Source organism: Lagenorhynchus albirostris, chromosome 2, assembly GCF_949774975.1.
Source record: "Lagenorhynchus albirostris chromosome 2, mLagAlb1.1, whole genome shotgun sequence".
In the NCBI taxonomy this organism is placed as follows: domain Eukaryota; kingdom Metazoa; phylum Chordata; class Mammalia; order Artiodactyla; family Delphinidae; genus Lagenorhynchus; species Lagenorhynchus albirostris.
Window position 1 is genome coordinate 91,643,493 of NC_083096.1, and position 22,546 is coordinate 91,666,038.

The following is a 22,546-nucleotide window of genomic DNA, read 5'->3' on the forward strand; positions in this document are numbered from 1 at the left end:
TGTATCTTGACCTAGCTTTGGTTCATAGGAAATATAAGTGATGGGGAAATAAGTTTAATGACACCATGAGGAAATAATCTGACAAATGCCAAATGCGAGACATTCTATAAGATACCTAGGTCTGGACTCTTCCAAAAGACAGTGTCATTAAAAAAAAAAAAAAAAGGCAGCAGGGTTTTTAGATTAAAAGATACTGCAAAATTAAGCAACCAAATATAATGGAATTAAATCCATTTAAAATGGATTGGGTAATGGGTAAAATGGAATTGATCCCTAGATTGGGTGTGGATGGGTGGGATAGTGTAAAAAAGACATGGGGTAGGCAACTGATGAAATTTGGACATGGAATGGATATGAAATAATATGGAATTGTTGTTTATCTTCTCGGGGTGGTAATGGTGTTGTAGGTATTTAGGAAAATATCCTCATTCCTAGGAGATGCATGTTGAGTTATTTAGGAGTGAAGTGCTATGGTGTCTGAACTTACTTTCATATATGAAGTTTTATAAATATATAAAGATATGGTTGGCACACAGAAACCCATATGGCAGTATGTTACAGTTGTTGTGTAAATGGAGTGTTCATTGTACTATTCTTTCTACTTTTCTTTTGGTTTGAAATTTTAGAAAATAAACTGGAAAAAGAGAAAGTTCAACGTAAGGAAAACAAAGCAAAAGTCTGATGGTAGGTGGGCAGACAGGTTGACAGGTCCAGCTCTGTCCAGGGCTTCTGTGATGGCATTAGGGCCCACTCCCTCCATCCCTCAACTCTGTTCCTGTACTAGCACAGAGCCATTAAGGGAAGTGTGATCCTAGTGTTATTAGCCAATTTTGGGAAAGCTATGAAAATTTTCAACTGTGATTAATAGAGAAGCTTGTCTTACTCATTTTTAGCATTTCCAGTGTCTGGAACATTGTAGGCATTCAAAACCTGTTGACTGAAAAAATACATAAATAAAGGGGTGACCAAACTTGATGATTGCCTGGAAATGCGAGAGCATACCAGTGATGTTCTTCAAATCCAGTAAATATTTGTGGAATTAAATAGAATTGAATTAGTTAAGGGGCGAATAAGGTTAAGATTGGTTCCAGAAGTGAAGGAAAGTTCTGTTTTTAAATCATCTCTTGTATGCATACAGTAATGACAACATTTCTTTCTTTTTTTTTACTTTCAGTAATGATACTTTTTTGAATTAATGATCAAAGCACTTGAATGGAGGTCTACTGTAGTTTTTCCTATACAGGGAAAAATTTGAGTTTGGTGTGAAATCTTCAGAGGGTAGCATGTGCAATTATGCTTTGTTCCTTGGTGAGCTATGAGTTGGGCACTTAATTATGTAAAAAATATTGCAAGAGAGATGTTGCATAATCCCCAAGAGAGTAATTATTGTCTATCTTGGCAGAATGCAAGGCTTTTAATCTGTAAATAAGCAATTCTATGTGAAAGAGCTACATGTAGAGTGGTTCTGTGTTGTAAAGGTCTCTTATGAATTTTTTAAAATGAAAGCAGTAACTGTATGTGCAGTTTGGCTGCTGCCTTTGTACTTCAAAGGGTTTATGATGCTTCCCCTGTGGTTTTAACCCCTCCTGAAATACTTAAGCCTCAAGAAGGATTCCTGTAAAGGGTAAAACTATGTCTGCGTTAAGGCCATGAAAAATCTGAATTTTTCCAAAGTGGAAGAAGTAAAATGTGCTTTCTGCAAATTAAAAAACAAACCAAGATGGAAAACAGAACAACAAGATAAAATATTGACAGTGCTTTAAAAAAAAAAAAAAGGCAAAGATGCAATAATTAGCTAATAGATCTCTCACTTATTGGAGGTTAATAATTTTATTTTTACGTGTGCCATTGCAACTACTATTTCCAAAATTCACTTTCAGGATATGTGTGTACTATGCGTAGGTGGATCTGCATTTTAGATACTGAAAGTAAATTCTGTTGGTTGTCTAAGTTGTGATAGCGTCTGCCTTCCCCCTTGTCCCTGTTAGTATCGATGAGCTGAGCATGTTCTTCAAGGTCAGTTTCTCTGCTTGAGCATCAGACTCTTCTCCTTTGCCCACTCAAGGACTTCCTTTGGGCGACTGTCCCTCTCCCTTGCGTGACCATCTTTCCCCTCTATCAAGTTATTCCTGTCACAATAGAAACATGTTGTAACAGCTTCCATTGTTAAAAAGCCCTTCCTTGACCTCTTTCTCTCTGACTACCTCCTCAATCCTCTGTTCCCTTTTGCAGCAAAACTCCTAAGAATCTATATTCTATCTTTACTTTCTCTCTTCCCATTGTCTCTTGAAGCTGCTCTGCTCAGCCTTTCCCCACCCCCACCCTCCACATGGAACCTGCTTTTGTCAAGGTGCACCCATAACCTTCACACAGCCAGATTCCCAGGACAGCACCTGGTCAAAATCTTATTTGAGTAGCAGCAGCAGCTGACACAGCTTATCACCCCTTCTTCCTAGAAACACCTTCTTTACTTGGCTTCAGGAAAAACATGTTCACCTGGTTGTTCTCCTTCCTTACTGGTTCCTCTTTCTCTGCCCCTTTGTGGGCTCCTCCTTTTTTCCTGATCTAAGATGACCTGGCCCCAGGTCCCCTCCTCCCCTCTTCTTTCTCCCAAAGTCATCTCAGATAACATCATCGTTAAAAATGTTTTGTATACTCTAAAGACTCTCAGATTTAAGTCTGGAGTACACACCTGTGTCCTGAACTCCAGACTTGTATATCCAGCTGTCTGCTGCCCTGTGTCCCATTGGATGACTAATAGGCATCTCAAATTTAAGAGTCAAAATTGAACACCTGGACTTCCCATGGCTGTCTCTCACCCAGATTATTGTAATAGCTTCCTGTCTGGTATTACTGTCTCTAGTCTTGCTCCAGCCCCTTTTGATCTATATTCAAAAAATAAAACAACAACAACAACAACAAAAAAGAAGCTCTGAAGAAAGAGCAGTAGGAACTGTTGCAGTCCAGAAGGAGATGGAACTGTAGCTGGGCTGGGAGTTAGAATAGAAAAGGGAAAAGAGAGAGGCTTATTGGCTAGAGGAACGACAAAGTTCAAGCATAGAGGCAGGAATGAACACGGACTAACGAGCACCAACAAGGAGAACAGCCTGACTGCAATGGTGGGGCATGTTATAGAGGGCCTTAAAAGCTCAGCTAAAAGTTTGTACTTGCTATGTCTGTGCATATTTTGTATATGTGAGAGGGACCTGTTTACAAACCTGCACTTGAAACTCTAGGACTGTGCTGTCCAGTATGACAGCAACTAGCCACGTATGGCTATGGAACACTTGAAATGGGGCTAGTCTGAATTGAGATATGCTGTTAAGTGTAAAATGTATACTAGATTTCAAAGATTTAGTACTAAAACTAATTTCATTTAAATGTTTTATGTTGATCATTTGTTGAAATAGTAGTATTTTTAATACAGAGTTAAGTATTATTAGAAAAAAAATAAGCTGCAAGGATATCTTGTATAGCACACAGAATACAGCCAGTATTTTTTTAACTTTAAATGGAGTATAATCTATAAAAATTTTGAATCACTATGTTGTACACCTGAAACTTTATTGACGTATAGTTTTAAATCAACTATACCTCAATAAAATTTTTTTTAAAGAAAGAAAAACAAGACTTTTAAAATATCAGACTCTGTCCCAAGGCCTCCAATGACTTCCCATCTCATTTAGAGTAAAAGCCTGTCCAACAGGGTCCTTCATCATCTGACCTCATTGCCTTTCCAGCTCACTTCCTGCCTTGCTCCTTGTCATCCACTCTGCTCTACCCACATTGGCCCCTTCCTCAGACGTAACCTCAGAAACTTCTGCCTCAGGTCCTTGGCATGGGTTGCTACTTTAGTCTGAATACTCTGTCCTGTAATTCTGCATGGTTGGTTCTTTACCACCTTCAAATCTCTTCTGCTTATCTGTCCCCTTCTCACTGACACCTTCTCTAACCATCTCGCTGAAGCTCCCCACACCTCACCCAGCACTCCTGATCCCTCCTCCTGGTTTTATTTTTCTCTATTGCACTTATCACCATATGAAAATAAAAATATTTACTTTTTTGTTTTTGTTGCTGAGTTTGTTCTTGTCTGTCTCCTTTTATATTAGGATGTAAGTATCCTGAGGGCAGACTTCCGTCTGCCTTGTTCACAGCTGTGTCACTGGTGCCTGGGAGAGAGTGGGTAATTATTTAAGTACTGATGAAGGAGTAATTGAAAACAACCTGAAAAGTGGATGGATTCTTCGTTGGCATTTCCCCAGCATTCTGGGCATGACAGAGGATAGGTAGCATTCAGAATGATTCACTATATACTAATAGCTGTTTCCCATTCCTCAGTTTCTCTGTTTGAAGAACATAAGGACATTCCTCACAGCCTGTTGCGAGACGTTTGGAATGAGAAAGAGTGAACTCTTTGAGGCGTTTGACTTGTTTGATGTCCGTGACTTTGGAAAGGTAATTACATTTTATTTTTCATGTATTTTTAAACTCAAGAACATTTTATCAAATAACTGTTGTTTCTTATCTTGAAGTAGGACATGTGACTGAAGTGGTATCTGCATTATGTAGTTAAATTTTACATGTAGGTGGCTTAGCCAAAAAAATAATACCAACAACTGTCCAAATGAGATTAGAATTATTATTTTTTTAATTAAAGCAGTATAAGGGGAATTTTTTTATCCAGAGGTAACTTTTCCTGTTGGTTATCTCGGAGGACAGGACTACTATTTCCCATCTTTTAGATAGTTCGTTGGGCTGTCATGACTGAGGACCAGTATTCTTTCCCTCCAGTCTTCTCCAAACCTGAAAGGCCTCTAATTTTTGGAAGTTGAGAATGTTCTGTTGCCTGTTTTGGCATTTGGGTAGGTGACTTGCAGAACACATGAAATCGCTGAAATGTTTGAGATTGTTGAGTAACTCCTATTGCTTGGATTTCAGCAGATATATGTTAGATTGTTAGATTTTAATGATATTTGTCACATGTAAATTGGTTTTAATGTTTGCTCTTATTACTTATATGTACACCAAGCACTGGTGTATAATAGGTGACTTCCTTTCAAAAGAATCAAAAGTAAAAGGATAGAAATCAAGCTTTTAAAAGTTACATTCATTTATTTTGAAGTGCTTGGGCATAAAGTTAAACTTCTTGTGTCTGAGAAGCCATAAAAGAGTCAGGCAGTTAGGTAACCCCTGATGTCATAATTGCATTATGAAAATAAGCAGGGAAAAACCTAAAAGATCTTGAGAAGTTTGCTCTTACTCTGATAATTCAGGTGCTAGTATCTCATCAAAAGGCTGTTTGAGAGTGACACTTCATTTGATTTTTAAGATGTAATATTTTTTATTATACATCTTTATTGGAGTATAATTGCTTCACAATGCTGTGTTAGTTTCTGTTATATAACAAAGTAAATCAGCCATATGCATACGTATATCCCCATATCCCCTCCCTCTTGAGCCTCCCTCCCACCCACCCTATCCCACCCCTCTAAGTGTAATATTTTTATTATAAAATAAAAAGCAAGCAATGGATTAGTTTGCTTGGCAATGGGAATAAATAGCACAAACTTGAAACAGAAATGTAAAAAATTTGATGCTGACATGCAGCAAGTATGGGGAAGCCAACCTACCCAGGGAGAAAGAAGGCGTGGGTTCGCTCTTGGTCACTTCGTGATCTGGACTTCAGCAGTCTTCTCCATCATCAGACCGCCTTCCTGCTTAGAAGTCTGTACAAAAGGAAATGGGTATAAAGATATGGTTTTTAGGATTCCTCTTTCTCTGGCCAGCTGTGATTTAGTTGTCTTGAGGTCCAAAAAAGTGATGGAGGATAACATATGGTGATAGTTACAAGGAACTGAAAACCAAGCCTCCTTGTAAAGAAGTGGTGGCACATTTGTCTATGGCCATGAAGTGAAGCCATGAAGACAAAGAGCAATCAGAGAGAATCCCAGGTGAAGTGGACAGTCCTCTAAGCTGTTGGCCCAGAAAAATGCCTTAATAGCTTATAAAGATATCTTTTGCTGTTCTTTGACCTTTCCTCCTAGTTTTTTAAAAAAATCTTCTTTGATTTTTCTTTATTTCCTCTGTCTCTTTTGGGGAAATGAAAAAATGAAAAGTCTTGACTTTTTAAAGCTTTTCAAAAAGTTCTTCATTTTTTTTTTGTTCGAATTCGCACAAAATGGTGTTAAGACTGTGAAGTCATAAAAATTGTTTAGAAATGCATGGCTTTGTTTTAGTGGAATAACATTGCATGCTAGCTTCCTGCAGTGGAAGCTTTGTAGGAGAGTTGAGGTTATAGAAAGTTGAATATAAAGGAATTAACCGTATGCTTCTCATGGGTAATCATAGTTCTGGCTTCTTAAAATATTTTGGCAGTGGTAGGTCTGAAACAGAATTAAACCTGGGATTGCGGATAGAACTTGATCCTATATTTATCACTTTAAAATTACATACATTTTTGCTACTGCCAAGATTGGTGCAGCTATCTCTTCCGAACTGTATTTGACCTAAATGAACAACTGAAAATTAAAGAATTTAAGGGGCTGTTCCATAATTTACCAGTATTATTGCTACTAAACATAATCTCTAAGCCAAACCACCAATGCCACCACTTATTGAACCCTTTTGATGTAGCAGATATCTTTTCAATCTTCAGATATATTTTTTAATCCTTATAACAACCCTACAAGGTGTACGTACCAGTATTATTTTCCTCCTTGTACAGATAAGCAAACCTGTGTCTGAAATCCACATATCTAGTAGAGATTGGAGCAGTGGTTTGACCCCAGATTTGACTGGTTCTCCACTGCTGCACAACAGAGCAAACATTCCCATAGCCAGTACCCTGGACAAGCATGGGCCTAAGTGCTTTGCAAGTATTGACTCAATTCTTTTATCAGTCCTACCATGTAGGTTCTAGTATTGTCCCCATTTACAAATCCTAGATTGTAAGTGATGGATCTTGGACAATTCATGCAGTTTAACTTTTTTTTTTTTTTTGCGGTACGTGGGCCTCTCACTGTTGTGGCCTCTCCCGTTGCGGAGCACAGGCTCCGGACCCGTGAGCTCAGCGGCCATGGCTCATGAGCCCAGCCGCTCCGCGGCATGTGGGATCTTCCCGGACCGGGGCACGAACCCGTGTCCCCTGCATCGGCAGGCGGACTCTCAACCACTGCGCCACCAGGGAAGCCCCAGTTTAACATTTTTAAGTTAAAAAAAATGAGTAGGTTGCTAATTTAGAGACTAAGTAATTTCTGGGATTGTGAATATCAATTTTAGCAGGATGTAGACAGGTTAGTTTGTTTCTCTTTGTTCCTTGAGGCGTAATTAAATTTTTTCAATTAATTTAAAATGAAAAATATCTCTGTCTGCTCCCTGTCTGCCTTAATTCATACAAATAGTAAATCTAGGATCCATGTATACTTGGTACCATTTCACCTAGGAATATATTAATTGCAATAACAGTATCTAATGTTTTTTTTAGCATTTTGAAGCTTGGAGAGTGTTTCAGATCACTGACCTCATTTGATTCTCATAATAGTCTTGTGAAGGAAGGAAGCAAGTGTTCCCAGTTTTCAGATGAGGAAACTGGGAGGTGGGGAGGTTAAATGGTGACTTCAAGTTCTCCTTGCTTGGGGATGGAGCAGAATCTGGCGCTCAGGGCTTCTGACTTCCCAGCCCTCTGCTTTTCTTGTCCGCTGCCTATGTTTTGGACCTCACTCCTGTGTGGATGCTTGCTCAGGGAAAAGGATGAACTCACAGGAGAAACACCAAAGGAACATATGAAATTAAAAAGCACAAGTGATCTGTCACTTGGAATCTAATTATACTTTATCTTTAGAAAGAGAGGAAAGATTTAGGATACTGCATGAGTTATATTTAGGATACTGCGTGTGTTAACACGAATGAATGATAATTTTCCTTTTCACTAATGAGATAATGAAGAGCACACATCTTAGGTGCTCTAAAAGGGCTTATGATAATTTTGCCTTTCAGTGTTAACTTTAATTTCTAGTATTGAGCTCTTTACCCACTGAAAATAGGGTATTGATTTTAATTCAAACTCATATGGCAACAAAAATTAGAATAGTTCTGAACACTTTCTGTACTTTGGTTAAAAATCACGCAAGGATGGAGAATGAGTTTAGTAACTTGAACTCATTCAGGAGTCAGCAGAGAGAGGCCTTGAGGTTAAGTCTGACTCTCAGGATTGTTAAATACAGTTGGCCCCCTTGAACAATGGGGGTTTGAGCTGTGTGGGTCCACTTACAGCAGATATTTTTTCAATAAATACTACACGATCCGTGGTTGGTTGACTCTGCAGATGCAGAACTGTGAATACTGAGGAACCTTATATATGGAGGGCCGACTAAATTATACACGGATTTTTGACTGTGGGGAGGATCTGTGCCCCCAACACCTTCCTGCCCTCTGTTGTTGAAGGGTCAACTATGCTGAATAAGGTTCCCGCCAGAGGTGGAGTCCTGGTGGCCTCAGCCTGCTGAGTCTTCTCCCAGCTCTGAGGTGGGAGGAGCTTAGGTGCCCTTTTAAGAGCCTTTACCGCCTCTCTCTGCCTTTGGGTTTATGTTTTTGTGTGATGCTGAAAAATCATTACTTTACTTTTCAAAAAGATGGATCCTTTTCTGGCTTTCTAGTAACAACAAGAACAAAAAGTAAAATCTTATTAGTTGACCCCTCTGCTTGAGAAATGTAATTAAAAAAAAATCCTTTCCCCCCAGGAATGTTAGAAATTATTAATTACTTTTTACGTTGCAACAAGATCTGTAAATTTGCGCACTTTCATGCTGCATATAAAGGATTTTCCGTTCCTCTGTTCAGATTGTCATTTTCTGATTAACACTTCTGTTGTTTGGAAACATTTCCTGCTGAGCTGTCTGTTGGCACACTTACAGTGCAGAAACACATGGGATTTTTCTTTAATGAGAACATTTCTAGTGAGTAACAGAAATCAGGCTGCTGCTGCTGTGCAGATGAGTGATGAAGTCAGTTCCTTCCCCTGGCAGCTCTAGGTGGATATAAGGGCCTACTTCCCGCTACCCACAGATGTCACGTCTGTTGTTTCAAGTGTTGTAAAGCACCTGACAAGTGTAAGGTGATATGTTTTCTTGAATCAAAGAGAATCACAACTGGCTGAAGGTAGTTCCAGCTGGTATTAGTAGCGGTAGGGTAGTTTCTATGTGTTCAGGTTCAGGACAAGCACTGTCTAAAGGAATTCAGAGCATTGGCTAAGGTGTGGCTCAAGGATTCAGGTAAGAACATTAATTGAGAAGGTGGTGTCATGTTTTGGCTAAGAATAAGAACATGGTTTCTGAGTTGGATTGCAGTTTGCACTCCTTATGGCATGTGATCTTGCGCAAGCTACTTAATCTCTTTGAGCTTCAGTTTCCTCATCTATAAATTGAGGTTAGGTGAGAAATGAAATGATGTATGTAAAGTGCTTAAAAAGAGTATCCAGGTCCAAAGTGTGTAGTACTTGGTAAATATTAGCTGTTCTCACTCTTATTGTTACTATTATTACAACTATAATTACTGGTGTTAATGGGCTTCCGGTTCAGTGGTAAACATAGGAGTTGAATTTTGAATTGAATGCAAGAACTAATGATATTGGAGGAGCAAGCTTGGGAAATAAACTTTGTTCTTTCTACTGTGCTACAGCGTTAATCTATTTTATCCTGCATAGCTGTCTTTCTCCCTCCTTCTGTGACATTGGATCTCCTTTGAGAAAGCACCCTTTTCCCTTTTCCCTTTGCCAATCATGTAATTTGGGTGGTTCTTTTTTCTTTTTTTTTTTTTTTGCAGTACACGGGCCTCTCACTGTTGTGGCCTGTCCCGTCGCGGAGCACAGGCTCCGGACGCGCAGGCCCAGCGGCCATGGCCCACGGGCCCAGCTGCTCTGCGGCATGTGGGATCCTCCCGGACCGGGGCACGAACCCACGTCCCCTGAATCGGCAGGCGGACTCTCAACGACTGTGCCACCAGGGAAGCCCAGTTTGGGTGGTTTAATCAATTATAATATCCCATCCCCTTGGACATAGTGATGAGTTCGGGGATGGGGCAGGTCACTCAGGACCTGTATGATGGTTTAAGACATTGGCAGGGCCAGTTTTGTTTTTGCTCTCCACCTGCCATGGAACTGTGTGGATACGAGCCTTGGAGGGGCTAGGGCCATCTGGGAACCACATGTAGTTTCAAAACAGACCCAGTTCAGTGAGAGCAGAGCTGAGAAGGATCCTAGTGGTATCATGTGAGGCTGGACTCATGCTCTGCCCAAAGCCAAATACATGTATCTGTGGATTTTTCTGTGACATGAACCAAGACAGTCTTCCTTTTCTTCTTCCTCAGGCCAGTTTTCCTTACTTTTTCCAACCAGTAGTGAGAGAAATCTAAGTGAGTCACCTGGTTTTGTCCATCACATGATTTCAGTTGTGTAGATAGGTTAACCTTTCTTCTGTTACCAACGTTCCACACAACTTGGAAACCATTCTGTAGTGTCTCCATCTTCTGTCATATACAGAAGAGGAGATACGCAGAGTCATAGAACATCTCTGTTTTGCAGCATGTAAATAATTACATAGAAGGGCCGTCGAGCTTCGTGGTAAATGCTTTCTCTTCCTTACCTTTGACCCAAGGAGTATCGTAGATACTCTTCAGATTTGGAAGAGGCTCTGAGTCATCAGGCATCCTTCCCATGTTTGTCTGTGCTCTACAGGGTCAAGAAAATGGGCATGCCTGCCTCTGCAGATGAGAACTCACTTCTTCCTGAGGCCCCCAGCTGAGTATATATATTTGGACCCTACAGAATGATTTGAAGATTACCTTAAAACTTCAGGGTAAAAAGACTTAAAGAGGCTGCTAAATCCTTCACCTGGAAATGAATAGGGCTTCCTTTCTTCTTCAAGTTCTGTCTCATCTGTAATGCCTTATCATGTCTTATGAGAGTATTTGCTCGGGATGTGTCCTTTAAGTTTATGTGTTTCCACTTTTTCACCCTTCCCAGCCTGAATTGTACACCTCAGGGTGTATGTAGAAAGAAGGGTACAAGGACCTCTTCCTGCTCAGTGTGTACTAATACCCCAGGCCAGCTCCTCAGCACTTATACCTGGATGACTGGGTAATCTCCATATCCTCATTCCCCGCTTCCAGTCCTATGTGTATGTTGGGAAGTGAACCCTCCAAAGTGCATTTCATTGCATCCCAACACAGTGAAACTAGATACTTGAAAATCCGTAATGATTTCCTACTACCTGTATATCTCTTGGCAATCTACCTGGGCTTTCCTGGTTATAAGAAAACCCTCCCAACCAAAGGCTCCTGAGCTTTTCTTGGGCATGGGTGGCCTCAGGGACCTCACCGTGGCATGGTTTGAAAGATCCTTATTGGCTACTGCATGAACGTTGATCAACAATTAGAAACATTTTTTCTCATATCCCTATGTACCCAGCATGAATCATTTGGTATTTTTTTTATAATTATTTGTTTGATCTCCTACTCTTTTTAGAAGTTTGACATTTCTCTCTGAAAGTATTTCCCATCCTAAATTATTCAGGAGTCTCTGGGGCTTTTACGGTCATTTGGGCCCTAAATCAGTCTTGCTTCGAAGCACCATGAGAAGCTCGACCTCCAGTCGATGGCCCACTAGCCTGGTGCTAGTGAAGACGGGCCCTGCTTGGTGGTGCCTTTGACAGCTCTGATACTGGCGTGCCCCGTTTAGCCCCACACTACCCAAGCCTGCTTCCCGCCTTCCCCACAGCATTTTAGCCTCAGCATTGAGCCTGGCCAGGCCAAATTTCTCTAGCTGTGTAGCGAATTCTGTCTAGGAGCTCCTGATATCCTTTCCTGCCAGTGATCTAGGGTCAGGGCCTCCTTAGGCAGCCCCCACAGGGGTACCAACTTTCATTCGCAGAGCAGCATTCGGGATCTCTGGTCTTTCGTCCAAGGGGGCCCTGGACTTGCCCTGCAAATCAGCCAACTTTCAGCCTCCAGCAGACAGCCTAGCAGGGATACTGTGAAGAGTCAACCTCTGTCCACCCACAAAGGCCTCCTTTACTTTCCCCTCCTGAGCAGTAGGTGGCTTGCCTATATTTACATAACTAAGGGAGAGCTCTCCATGGATTCCTTCCTGAACAAAGAAAGCTTGTGCCAGGGCCTCATTTGTGTCTATTTAAGCTGAGACCCAGGAAACAGCTTCTAGCCTTCCCTAATGTGTATGTCTAGTTGGCTGTTAAGACAATTTCTGTGTCATTAGCAGTATTCTTCTCCTTTGCTTTTGGACAGAGCTGACTTTTTAAGCAATCTCTACATCGATTTCACTCTCTTTGATAGTATATTTCACAGGGGTCCTTAATACTAGGCAGATTTCCCCATTCTTACCACGTTAAGAAGCTGAGCCATGCAAGGCTCATTCTTTACACCTTAGTGATTATTCAGGCTCATTTTTTGGTCTGCTTTCTAACTTTGAGACAGTTCAAAAAAAATGTCACTGTTCTCTAATTTTAATACAGTTGAAAACTTCTAGAACAGCATTTCCCAAGCAACCCCATTGTCCTGAGAAATGTTAATAGTCTGGGGAAAATATTCCTGTTCAAATAAGTTTGGTAAACACTGCACGTTACATCCTCCCTCTACATATGGGATATAGCATGGTGAAGGCCCTGAAAAGTCCTGAAGTGAGGAAAACAGTTAAACTTTTAATTAATCTAGGATTTCTCAAATGTGTATGTGAGTAGCAATTTAGATATCCCATGATCACATCAAACTCACTGTGTATAAAACTGGACTACTTTTTTTTTTTCCTCTTCAAACCCATTTCTATTTGGGTAAAGCTGTTCCTTTGTTCACTCTACTGGAAAATAAACAGTTAAGGCCCCCATCACAAGGGTTATTGAAATAGTCTCCCAAATCTGGCTTCAGGTTTGAATCACTCCAAACTCATTTTCGGAGTAACATTGCAAAAACGCAAAGCTGATCATGTTGCTCAGATGTTTAAAACTTGATAGTGGATCTCTGCTGCTTATAACAGAATAAAATCCAAACCCTTTTTTGAGCCACACAAGGTTATTCATGTTCAGGCTCCTTGTCTTGCTTTCCTAGCTCCATTACCCTCCTTGTTTCAGTCCCACCAAATTATCTAAGTTGTCGTCATTCTCCAGATTAATATTTATTAATACTGTTTTCTTTGCCTGGATGCCCCTTCCTCTCCATATCCCTCACCCCCTCATCTCCAGTGACTTAAAGATCACATACACACACACCACTTTATCCAGAGCTTGGGCTTTAGTTGGTTCTTGGATGTACTGAACCCTCCTGGGCTGACTCTGCTGACTTGTTCCTGCCCATTCCCTTCGTTCTAGCTGGACCTTCGTCCTCCTTCCCTGTCCTACAGATGTGTGGCCTTGGCACATTAAACAGGCTCTCTTCCTCCGCTCCTGAGACTTTGAGGTCAAGTAAACCCGGGTTTCACCTTCCCTGCCCATAGCTCCCTATGTGGGAGGGAGGTTGCTCAGCTTCTCAGAGCCTCCATGTTTTGATCTGTGTGATGGCCCCAATGACGATCCCTACCTCACAGGATTGTAGTGAGGAGTGTGAATCACATCCTATGGTAAAGCAGTTGCCACAGTGTCTGGCAGAGGCTCAGTCAGTGGTAACTTCTGAGCAATTCACCCATCGTTTCCTTCATTCTGCAAATGGTTGCATGCTTCCTCTGCTGGGCATGTGCCTAAGACAGGAGGGAAGGGGGCAGGGCACAACCACTAAAAGAATGCCACAGTCACTGAGGACACAACAAAAACTGGTTAGAACCTACTCAGCCCAAGATGGCGGAGGATGGAGCCTCATTATACACTCATTGTAATACATTAGCTACATGACACGCCCGCAGGTGCCAAGATATTTCCAAGGCTGCCCATAAAAGGCCAAAAACTGGGTGGTAGCCCAATTCCTGGAAATCCCTGCCCTTTCCCCAAAATAGTTGCAATAATCCTCCCACGCATTAGCCTGTGAAATTACCCAGCCCATAAAAATTGCCACACCTCAGGGCCCTCGCCTCCTGAGACAGACCGCATCCTGCCTATGGAATGTGTATCTCTGCTTTCACTTTACTGTGGCTCACTCATGATTTCTTTCCTGTGCGAAGCCAAGGACCCTCACTTGGTGCCTGTCCCAGGGGTTCACGTGAGACCTGGGACATGATCATCTTCTCATGCCCCATTTTCCTGCAACCTCTTTACAAAGGGTATTAATAAATCCACTTCTTGCCTATCACTTTGTCTCTCGCCTGATTCCTCCTGTGCCGAGGCACAAAGAACCTGAGCTTCCTTAAGTCCTGAGACAAGCTGTGTGGTTTTGAAACAGGAGGGAAGGGGGCAGGGCACAACCTTTAAAAGAATGACATAGTCATAGGACATGACAAAAACTGGTTGGAACCAACTAGGTCTAAGATGGTGGAAGATTCGATTTCCAGTGGACCTTGAGCCTCCTCATATGCTCATTGTAATACATTAGCATCTAAATGACACACCCACCAGTGCCATGACATATCTGAAGCCAACCAAAAGGCATAAAAGTGGGCGGTGACCCAATTCCTGGAAATCTCCGCCCCTTCCCCAAATAGTTGGAATAATCCTTCCACTGATTAGCTTATGAAATTACCCAGCCCATAAAAACTAACCACACCATATTTTGGGGCCTCTCACCTTCTGAGATGGCCCACACTCTGTCTGTGGAGTGTGTTTCTCCCAAGGCCATTCTCGCCTTTTGAGACGGACCACATTCTGTCTATGGAATGTGTATCTCTCTAAATAAATCCACTTCTTACCTATCACTTTGTCTGTCACTGAATTCTTTGAGATGTGAAGAACCTGAACTTCATTAAATCCTGAGACCAGGTGTGTGATCTCAATTAAAAGACCGTGGGTTCAAGTCCCACGGTCTGGGTTCTGGCTGGGTTCCAGTCCTGGCACATGGGTTCAAGTCCCATCTGAGTTGTGTGGTTTCAGTTTCAGTTGGAAGATTGTGAGTTTGAGTCCCAACTGAGGCGCACCTGGGTTTGAGTCCTGTCCTAAGTCAGAGACTGAGGGTTCGAGTCCCATCTGAAGGGGTATGGTTTCATGGCCAGTGCTGCTTAACCACTGTGGACAGGTAGTCACCTTCCCTCAAGATGCTGTTTGAGTTCAGGAAACAAAACAAGTAAAACATAAATAAATAAGATAATTACACCCAGTGATAAGTGCCATTAAGGAAATAAACAGTAAAATGATGAACGACTGGAGGAAGTTGTTACCGAACCAAACTTCGGTCTGCTCACCTGCCTGCAATAAACCCAATCTACTGACACCTGGTTGTGGTGAAGGAAAGTGCAGTGTTTATTGCAGGACACCAAGGGAGGAGTCCAGGCAGCTAGTCCTCAGAACACCGGGAACTCCTTGGTGGGATTCAGGAAAGCATTTTTAAAGGCAAGGTGAGGGAGGGGAGTCCCAGGGTTTGTGCACAGTTCTCTGGTTGATGGTAAGGTAACAGGGCCGTGTGAGAGGGGTTGACATTATCACTCATTAGGCCCCGGTAGGCTTGGGGGCTACATGCTCATGGTCATCAAGTAGTTAATGTCTTCCATTTGGTGGGGTTTTTGCATCTGTAAAACTACTCAGGAAATGTGCATCAGTTACTATTATATTATCTAAGTACTTCAGAGAGGGGCTAAAGCAGAGGATATGGGGGAGGGGTCTGTCCTGGGAAGGCCCCATAGAGTCCTGCTTGGTTACAAAAGCCACATTAGGGTGGAACGAAGAACGCCTTTGAAGTACTGGAGACCCACTGGGAGAAGGATACCAGTACTACTGCCTGTTTATTCACACTGAGTTTTACATAACTTGTAAAGCACATTTTAACTAGATTCTGGTCCCACCTCTTCCAGCAGAACCCTTTGGGATGGTCCTTTAACTTGACGTTTTGTCAAATCTAAAATCCCTCCTAATTCTAAAATGCCACTCATTGGTAAATGAATATGTACACATAGTATTTCATAAAGTAATGTTTTGCTTTGATAGTTCTTAGTTGTGTAATCCTCTCTGAAAACACCTAAGCTTAGGATTTTTTTTTTTTTGCTAAGGTCTACTTTATTTTCAATAATATTGACATTCCTTTAAAATTTTGAGAGTTAAGACTTAACTGTACATATGATTTGGAGAGATAAAGACGTTATAAAGAGATAAAAGCATGATAAAAAATATTGCTTTGATTTTGCATCCTCTCTTTGTATTGTTATAAGAATGTTATTTCCAGAAATGGAAATCTAGTTTGAGAATTGAAACTCACCTTGTCTTTGCTGTCTCCAGGGTTCCTCCTGAAACTAAGACTGAATCTTTGGGGTAGGTTTTTTTTTTTTTAAGTTCTCTCTATTAGATTCCTAATATACATGTAAATATTCACACAGATATGGGTTAATAGATATACCAAGATAAAGTATATGTATCTACAAACATGTTGTCTGTAGTAACTTATTTAATGAACCTTATGCTTATAAGTGTATGCATAAACATAATTCATGATTTTTATTTTGCATATATTAAGTACTGTATAGCTAGACATTGCAATTTCTATCACATGATGACATACCTGAACCTCATTATACTTTTAGTTAATGTTGTTTATATGTAATTTAAGCTTTTTTTCTTTTTTAATTCAAACAAAGTCACAAAAATTATAATCATACTCATAATTTAAGCTTTTTTGAAGAGGCTTTTAAACCAAAGTAGCAAGGTAAAGGAATAAGACTGTGTGTACTACTCAGCATGTATTTGGCATGCTTTTATCCTTTTTTTTTTTTTTTGGCGATACGCGGGCCTCTCACTGTTGTGGCCTCTCCCGTTGCGGAGCACAGGCCCCGGACGCGCAGGCTCAGCGGCCATGGCCCACGGGCCCAGATGCTCCGCGGCATGTGGGATCTTCCCGGACCGGGGTACGAACCCGCGTCCCATGCATCAGCAGGCGGACTCTCAACCACTGCGCCACCAGGGAAGCCCTTTTAATCCTTTTTAAGGAATGCCCCCACACTGCAGATTATATAAGTAATTAAATAAATTATTACAATATGACATGCTAAATGCAGTAATTGACAAAAGATGGTGTGGAGGAAGTCAAGGAAAGGGATCAGCTCATCCTCAGTGTGGTTAAGGAAGGCGCCTTAGAGTTTATCCTCATGCTTCATCTAGGCAAAAAAAGTAGGGGCACTGCTGCTGACCCTTATTTATTAGGCACTTACCAGTGCCATGTTCTTTTATTACCATTGTACTCTATCCTCACAGGAACCCTATGATGTTGGTATTTATCTCCATTTTATGGCCAAAGAAACAGGCTCAGAAATATAAGAAAAAATCATAGCTTGTAGGTGATGGAGCATGGATCTGAGTCAATGTCTAACTTCAGAGGCCACAGTCTTAATGATTTTACTGCGCTGCTTCCAAGCAGAAGTGGGGAAGCATCTTCTAGATTGAGGGGCCATTAAGTAGGAAGATATAGAAGGGGGAATCCATCTGGAATGTTTGGGATTCTGCAGAGAGTCATCCTAGCGTGAGTTAAGATGCAACTGGGGTGAGCTGCATCTCGAGGTCCCACAGAGATTGGGGCCATGGTGGGAGGACTCTTGAGTCTTGAAGGGTGTGCATTGATTCTGATGAAGGGCGAGTGAGTGGTTTTAGCAGAGAGACAAGAGATGACCCACTGTGCACTTGAGCCAAGCATTCCGTCAGTTGATGGGGGAGGCTGTACCGGATGGTTGTAATGGCAGCGGTTGGAAGAGCAGATGTGAGACCCAAGCAGTGTGGTTGAAAAGTATGCAGACCTTTACTAGAGCGACAGCAAGATGGGCCAGAGTTTGAGAGCTTTGTGATGTTTAGGAAGTGATGTGACCCATGAACGGGTAAGGATAGAGAAAAGAGAACATTGACTCCTGAGCTGCTCCTGGATGACTGGAGGGGAAGTAGAGTTCACTGCAAGGGGGAAATAATGGAGCAAGTGCAGCTGTAACTTACTGTATATGTGTGGGTTTAATGCAAAAGAATCCTAATGGCATTTCTAACTAACTTTCTGTAGATATATTTTGCAACCCAGTAGGTATTTTGTCTGTCTTATTTTTCAAAGGTCTTTTTTTTTTTTTTTTTTTTACTATATTTGACCATTCTAAATTTTCCCTGTATTTCACTTTTGATGTTTTTTTCACTTGCTGATTATCTAGGGGAGGCTTAGTCTCTGGTGGAACACTTAAAAACCTTTTTTTTTGGCTTCATGATTTCTTTTAAAAATTGAACTTTTTTTTTTTTTTTGTAATAGCAAGCTTTCTAGGAAAAGTGTCCGCATTTCCAAGGCTGTGGCAAATACATGCTGATTAGTATTCACATTCTTATTCCTAGCTTAGCTGTTGAGCCATATCCCATCTCAGCTGTGTTCTGGGATCCTTAACCCTGTCACATTGGTTTAAAGGTCGGGTACAGTTTTTCCAAGTTACATATGGAGTTCATTGAGTCTAATTTGCTTTCAAACAAATTGTTATTGTGAGTATGACAGTTGAGAATTCCACAAGGAGAATTGGTTAACCCCAGTGCATGATATCATAATAGCCTGTACAAGCAGCAGTGATGCAAAACCCTTGGCCTTTAGTCCTCAACTATTGAGCCTGTGTATTTCTTCTCAACAGGATCCTCTAGAAAAGGAGAATGTCACTTTCCATCTTTACTTCTCGCTGTTTTTTTTTAATGGCTTATGCACATCTGTAGGAATAAAGGAGTGCTGGCATTTGCTTTCCCTGCCCAGGGAGCAGAGCGTGTGGGTGGAGCAGGATGAATGCTCTCGTCTGCACAGGGTTAGCGGAGGAAGTGCGCCTCAGGAGCATGACGGGCCCCAGAAAACAATAGGGAACAGTGCTTGGCAGTCACTGCAGCTGTGTGGAGTCCGGCCACACAAGCTTCCTCTGGAGAGTTTAGTATCTGAGTCACTTGTTTTCCACCTAAAGCACCTGTGTCTTTGGAGGACTGCATTGGAGAACTGTTGATGGATTAGGGGCCTTTCTCTGGTTTGCCTCAGTGCCCATCCTAGTGCCCTCTGTGTGTGAAAAGTCCTGCTGAATCAGCGTAGTGTCTGAGGACTCATAGTGTCAGGACAAGCCAGTGCGTAGAGCAGTCAAAAATCATCAGGTTAGAATGAATGCATGGCATTTAAATCTTCTGGAGTATTCCCCCTGGAACCGTGTGCATGTGTGCACACAGTCAGTTTCATGCTAAATGTGCTTCATGACCCTAGGAAGGCTTTATCTTGCTACTTTCTTCTTACGTTTCTGTGTAAAAGGTATAGGATCGTGCTTGCTGCTTCTGAGTGGGCAGGTACCTTGTAGGTAATTTCTACTCTTGAAGTTGTCTTTTTAAAGTAGCTGCCTACTCATAATTCATCTTAGACAATGATCACCTTAGAATGGTGGTATTATGATATGGGAGGATATAGTGCACCGTTTTTATTGGTTTGTCTAGGTCAAGTTTTGATGATGATTGATAGCATTGGCATTGGATTGGGTAAAGTAATAAAAAGAAAAGTTGCATAGAAGGCCAGATTCAGATTAGAATTAACTCTGTCTATGAAGTTTAACATTCCTTTGCTAAATCCCTGCTGATGTTTTTCTAATAGCCTATTCAATTTTGGGGAGGAAACAGCAGAGGAATGTTTGTTTATTACTGCCAGATGATGATGTACAATTTCTTAGGGAACTAGTAGTTGAAAATTTCAGAGCATTATAGTGAAACTACTACAAAATATGATAAAAGGGAGATGATATTAATTAGCATTTGTTTTCCAAAAGATCACTAAGGGTTTTTCATGTTTGTTGTAACTTGGATTTTGGTCAGTAGACTGCCTCTAAGATTTTCATAAGAAAATAGATATTTAGGTAGATAAGTAAGCAATCAAACACATATATCCTTTTTCCTATACTGTTTTGGGCCCATAGTTTTACTCCCTTGTACAGTATTTGGAAAGTTCCAAGTGAAGGCACAGAAATTCCCTAAGAAGCAACAATTCCAGTTATAGATAATGAACTATTTAGAAAATCATCACTAATGATAAATCATAGTCTACCTACATTTTCTAGTCATCAATCCTGGAGCAGCATAGAATTAATTTATAAATATTCTGTAGGAAAATCCTTCAAATACGTGAATCTGTAGAAAAATCCTTCAAATACGTTAAGATTGTTTTCATGCTCCTGTCTTTTCTTCTTTAAATGAAATAAGCATAATATCCTCAATTCCTTCCTTTTTGTTTATAACCTGCTCACGTTTAAGAATAATTTGAGACACCTTACCATGACAACACATATAAAACAGAGCAGTTAAAGGTTAAAACATTGAAAATTGAAAGAGATTAGAAGCTCTTTTGAGGAAGGGACACTGTCATCATACCGGCTAGTTTGAGGATTGCATTTATCTCTCAGCTGTCCTGAAGTCAAGGAAAAAACCCAATAAATGAAAAAAGTGAGCTTTTGAATTGGCCTTAAACCTTTGTGCCTGGTGGAATTTGGAAAAAAACAGAATAAGCCCATGAATTAAAAAAATATATATTATGGAGATAATCATACACACAGAAATGTATCAATAGAAAGACCACTACGGTGACCACACTCATATATCCACTTTTCAAAAGTTGTTAACATTTGACCATATTTGCTTTTTCTAGTATTATTATATAAACATAATTTCCTATTTTTCCTGAACCATTTCAAAGAAAATTAGAGGTAACCATCATGCATTTGTCTCCTAAATACTTCAAGCTTTATAGCTCCCCAAATACGGCTATTTCCTATGTAGCCATAATAATCTTTATTGCACATAATATGAATAATACTTCCCTAATACCACTAGACCATATCTCTTATTATATCTGGACTATACTCAGATTTCAACAGTTACCCCTAAAATATCTTTTATAGCTGGTTTCTTTGAACCAGGATTGAATCAATGTATTTGGTTGTTGTCTCAAAGAAAAATGTTTTCTTCAGTTTTATACATATTTTGTTTTGTGTTTAATTTTCTGATAACCTACCAAAGGTGATGATCATTTCTGATGGGTTTTTATTGGACTAAAACTACTGTTCTTTTTTTGATTTAGAGTCAGGCTTGAGTTTTCTGTAATCTAGGGCATTTTTAAAAGCCTTGGCTGCATTCACTAAAGGAGGGGCTCAGTAAATGTTTTCGTTAGAATCAAATAACTTAAGTCCAATAATGGTAAACAGCTTGCAAGTATTTTAGGACTGCTATTATGTACCAAGCTCTGAAACAACCATCCGGCATTATTCAATATATTTTTATATAGAGTTTCAGTACAGTGAATATACTGTTGTAGACAAATAGATTGATTGGTAAAACATGTTCTTTTGTCAGGAAACTCAAGAATCCTTGAGAGAGTCATGGGCACTTGAGTTCTAAGATTTTTATCTGGCTCAAAAAATATTATCTAGAAAGGATTTAAGCCATTCTGACCTTGTCAAAAATGTCAGTGTTCTGTTACAGCCCTGCGTGAAAGAATCCTATAATTTCAAGAACATTTAGAGAGTTGGATGTCATATTCCTACCCATGGGATTTTATTTCCATGGAGAGTTGACCCAAATATTATTATGTATGGCTCACAATTCCAGGATATTCTGATAGAGAGGTTTCACTGTTTTTATTTTTCCTTGTATGGTATTATATTTAAATTTTTCTTAGATTAGGGTTTTAAGGAATGTATTAAAATTTCAAAAGCAATAATTTTGAGGACTAGATTAGAGGAGAATAGAATAGTTCTTAGGAAGAACTTATATGTCAGTGGTACCATATGTCAATCTCAAAATAAAGGTCATGTTTTAGTCTTATCCCCTTAGTAGCAAAGAAATGGAAACAAGGGGATTTTCTTATAACTGGGTGGATTTCCCCCCTTTAATTTAGATTTTATTGTTGTTATATTAAGAGTGAGTTACTACATTGACAAGAATTACCAAAATTTAAGTCATAAAATTTTGGACTTCCTTGGTTATCCGGTGGTTAACACTCCATGCTTCCACTGCAGGGGGCATGGGTTCAATCCCTGGTTGGGGAAGTTCCACATGCCATGCGGTGTAGCCAAAACCAACCAACCAAAAACAAAACCAAAACCAAACAAACAAAAAGTCATAAAATTTTATAAGCATATCTTCTTCATTATAGGGCCAGTGTGCTTGTAGTTTATTCAGGATAACCCTTTGTCTTCCTGTGTTATTACACATCATTTGTTAAATACATAAAACCTATTCCTACTTTGAGTCTTGTCAGTGATATAATGTAATAGTTATATCCTTTTCTTTTCCATGAAAAATTTCCCATGTAATCCATACAATCTTATTTGACATTCTTTCTGTCTCTAGTACCAGCTGATCTAAAAGGAATCTGGAAAGCATTCTTCATTCTGCCTTTAGGAAGTGCAGCACAGTGTTTGGTAAACACTTTTTCTGAGATGAGAATCAGGCACAGTCAGTCA

General features: G+C 40.4%; 1 protein-coding gene across 1 annotated transcript in view; it reads left to right on the plus strand.

Annotated features, from left to right (window-relative positions):
* Positions 1-22,546, plus strand: part of VAV3 (vav guanine nucleotide exchange factor 3) — a 390,869-nt gene that overhangs the window by 80,625 nt on the left and 287,698 nt on the right. The window contains exon 2 of the mRNA XM_060139483.1: positions 4,339-4,455. Coding sequence (XP_059995466.1) covers positions 4,339-4,455 — 117 coding nt within the window. The remainder of the gene's footprint in view (positions 1-4,338; positions 4,456-22,546) is intronic.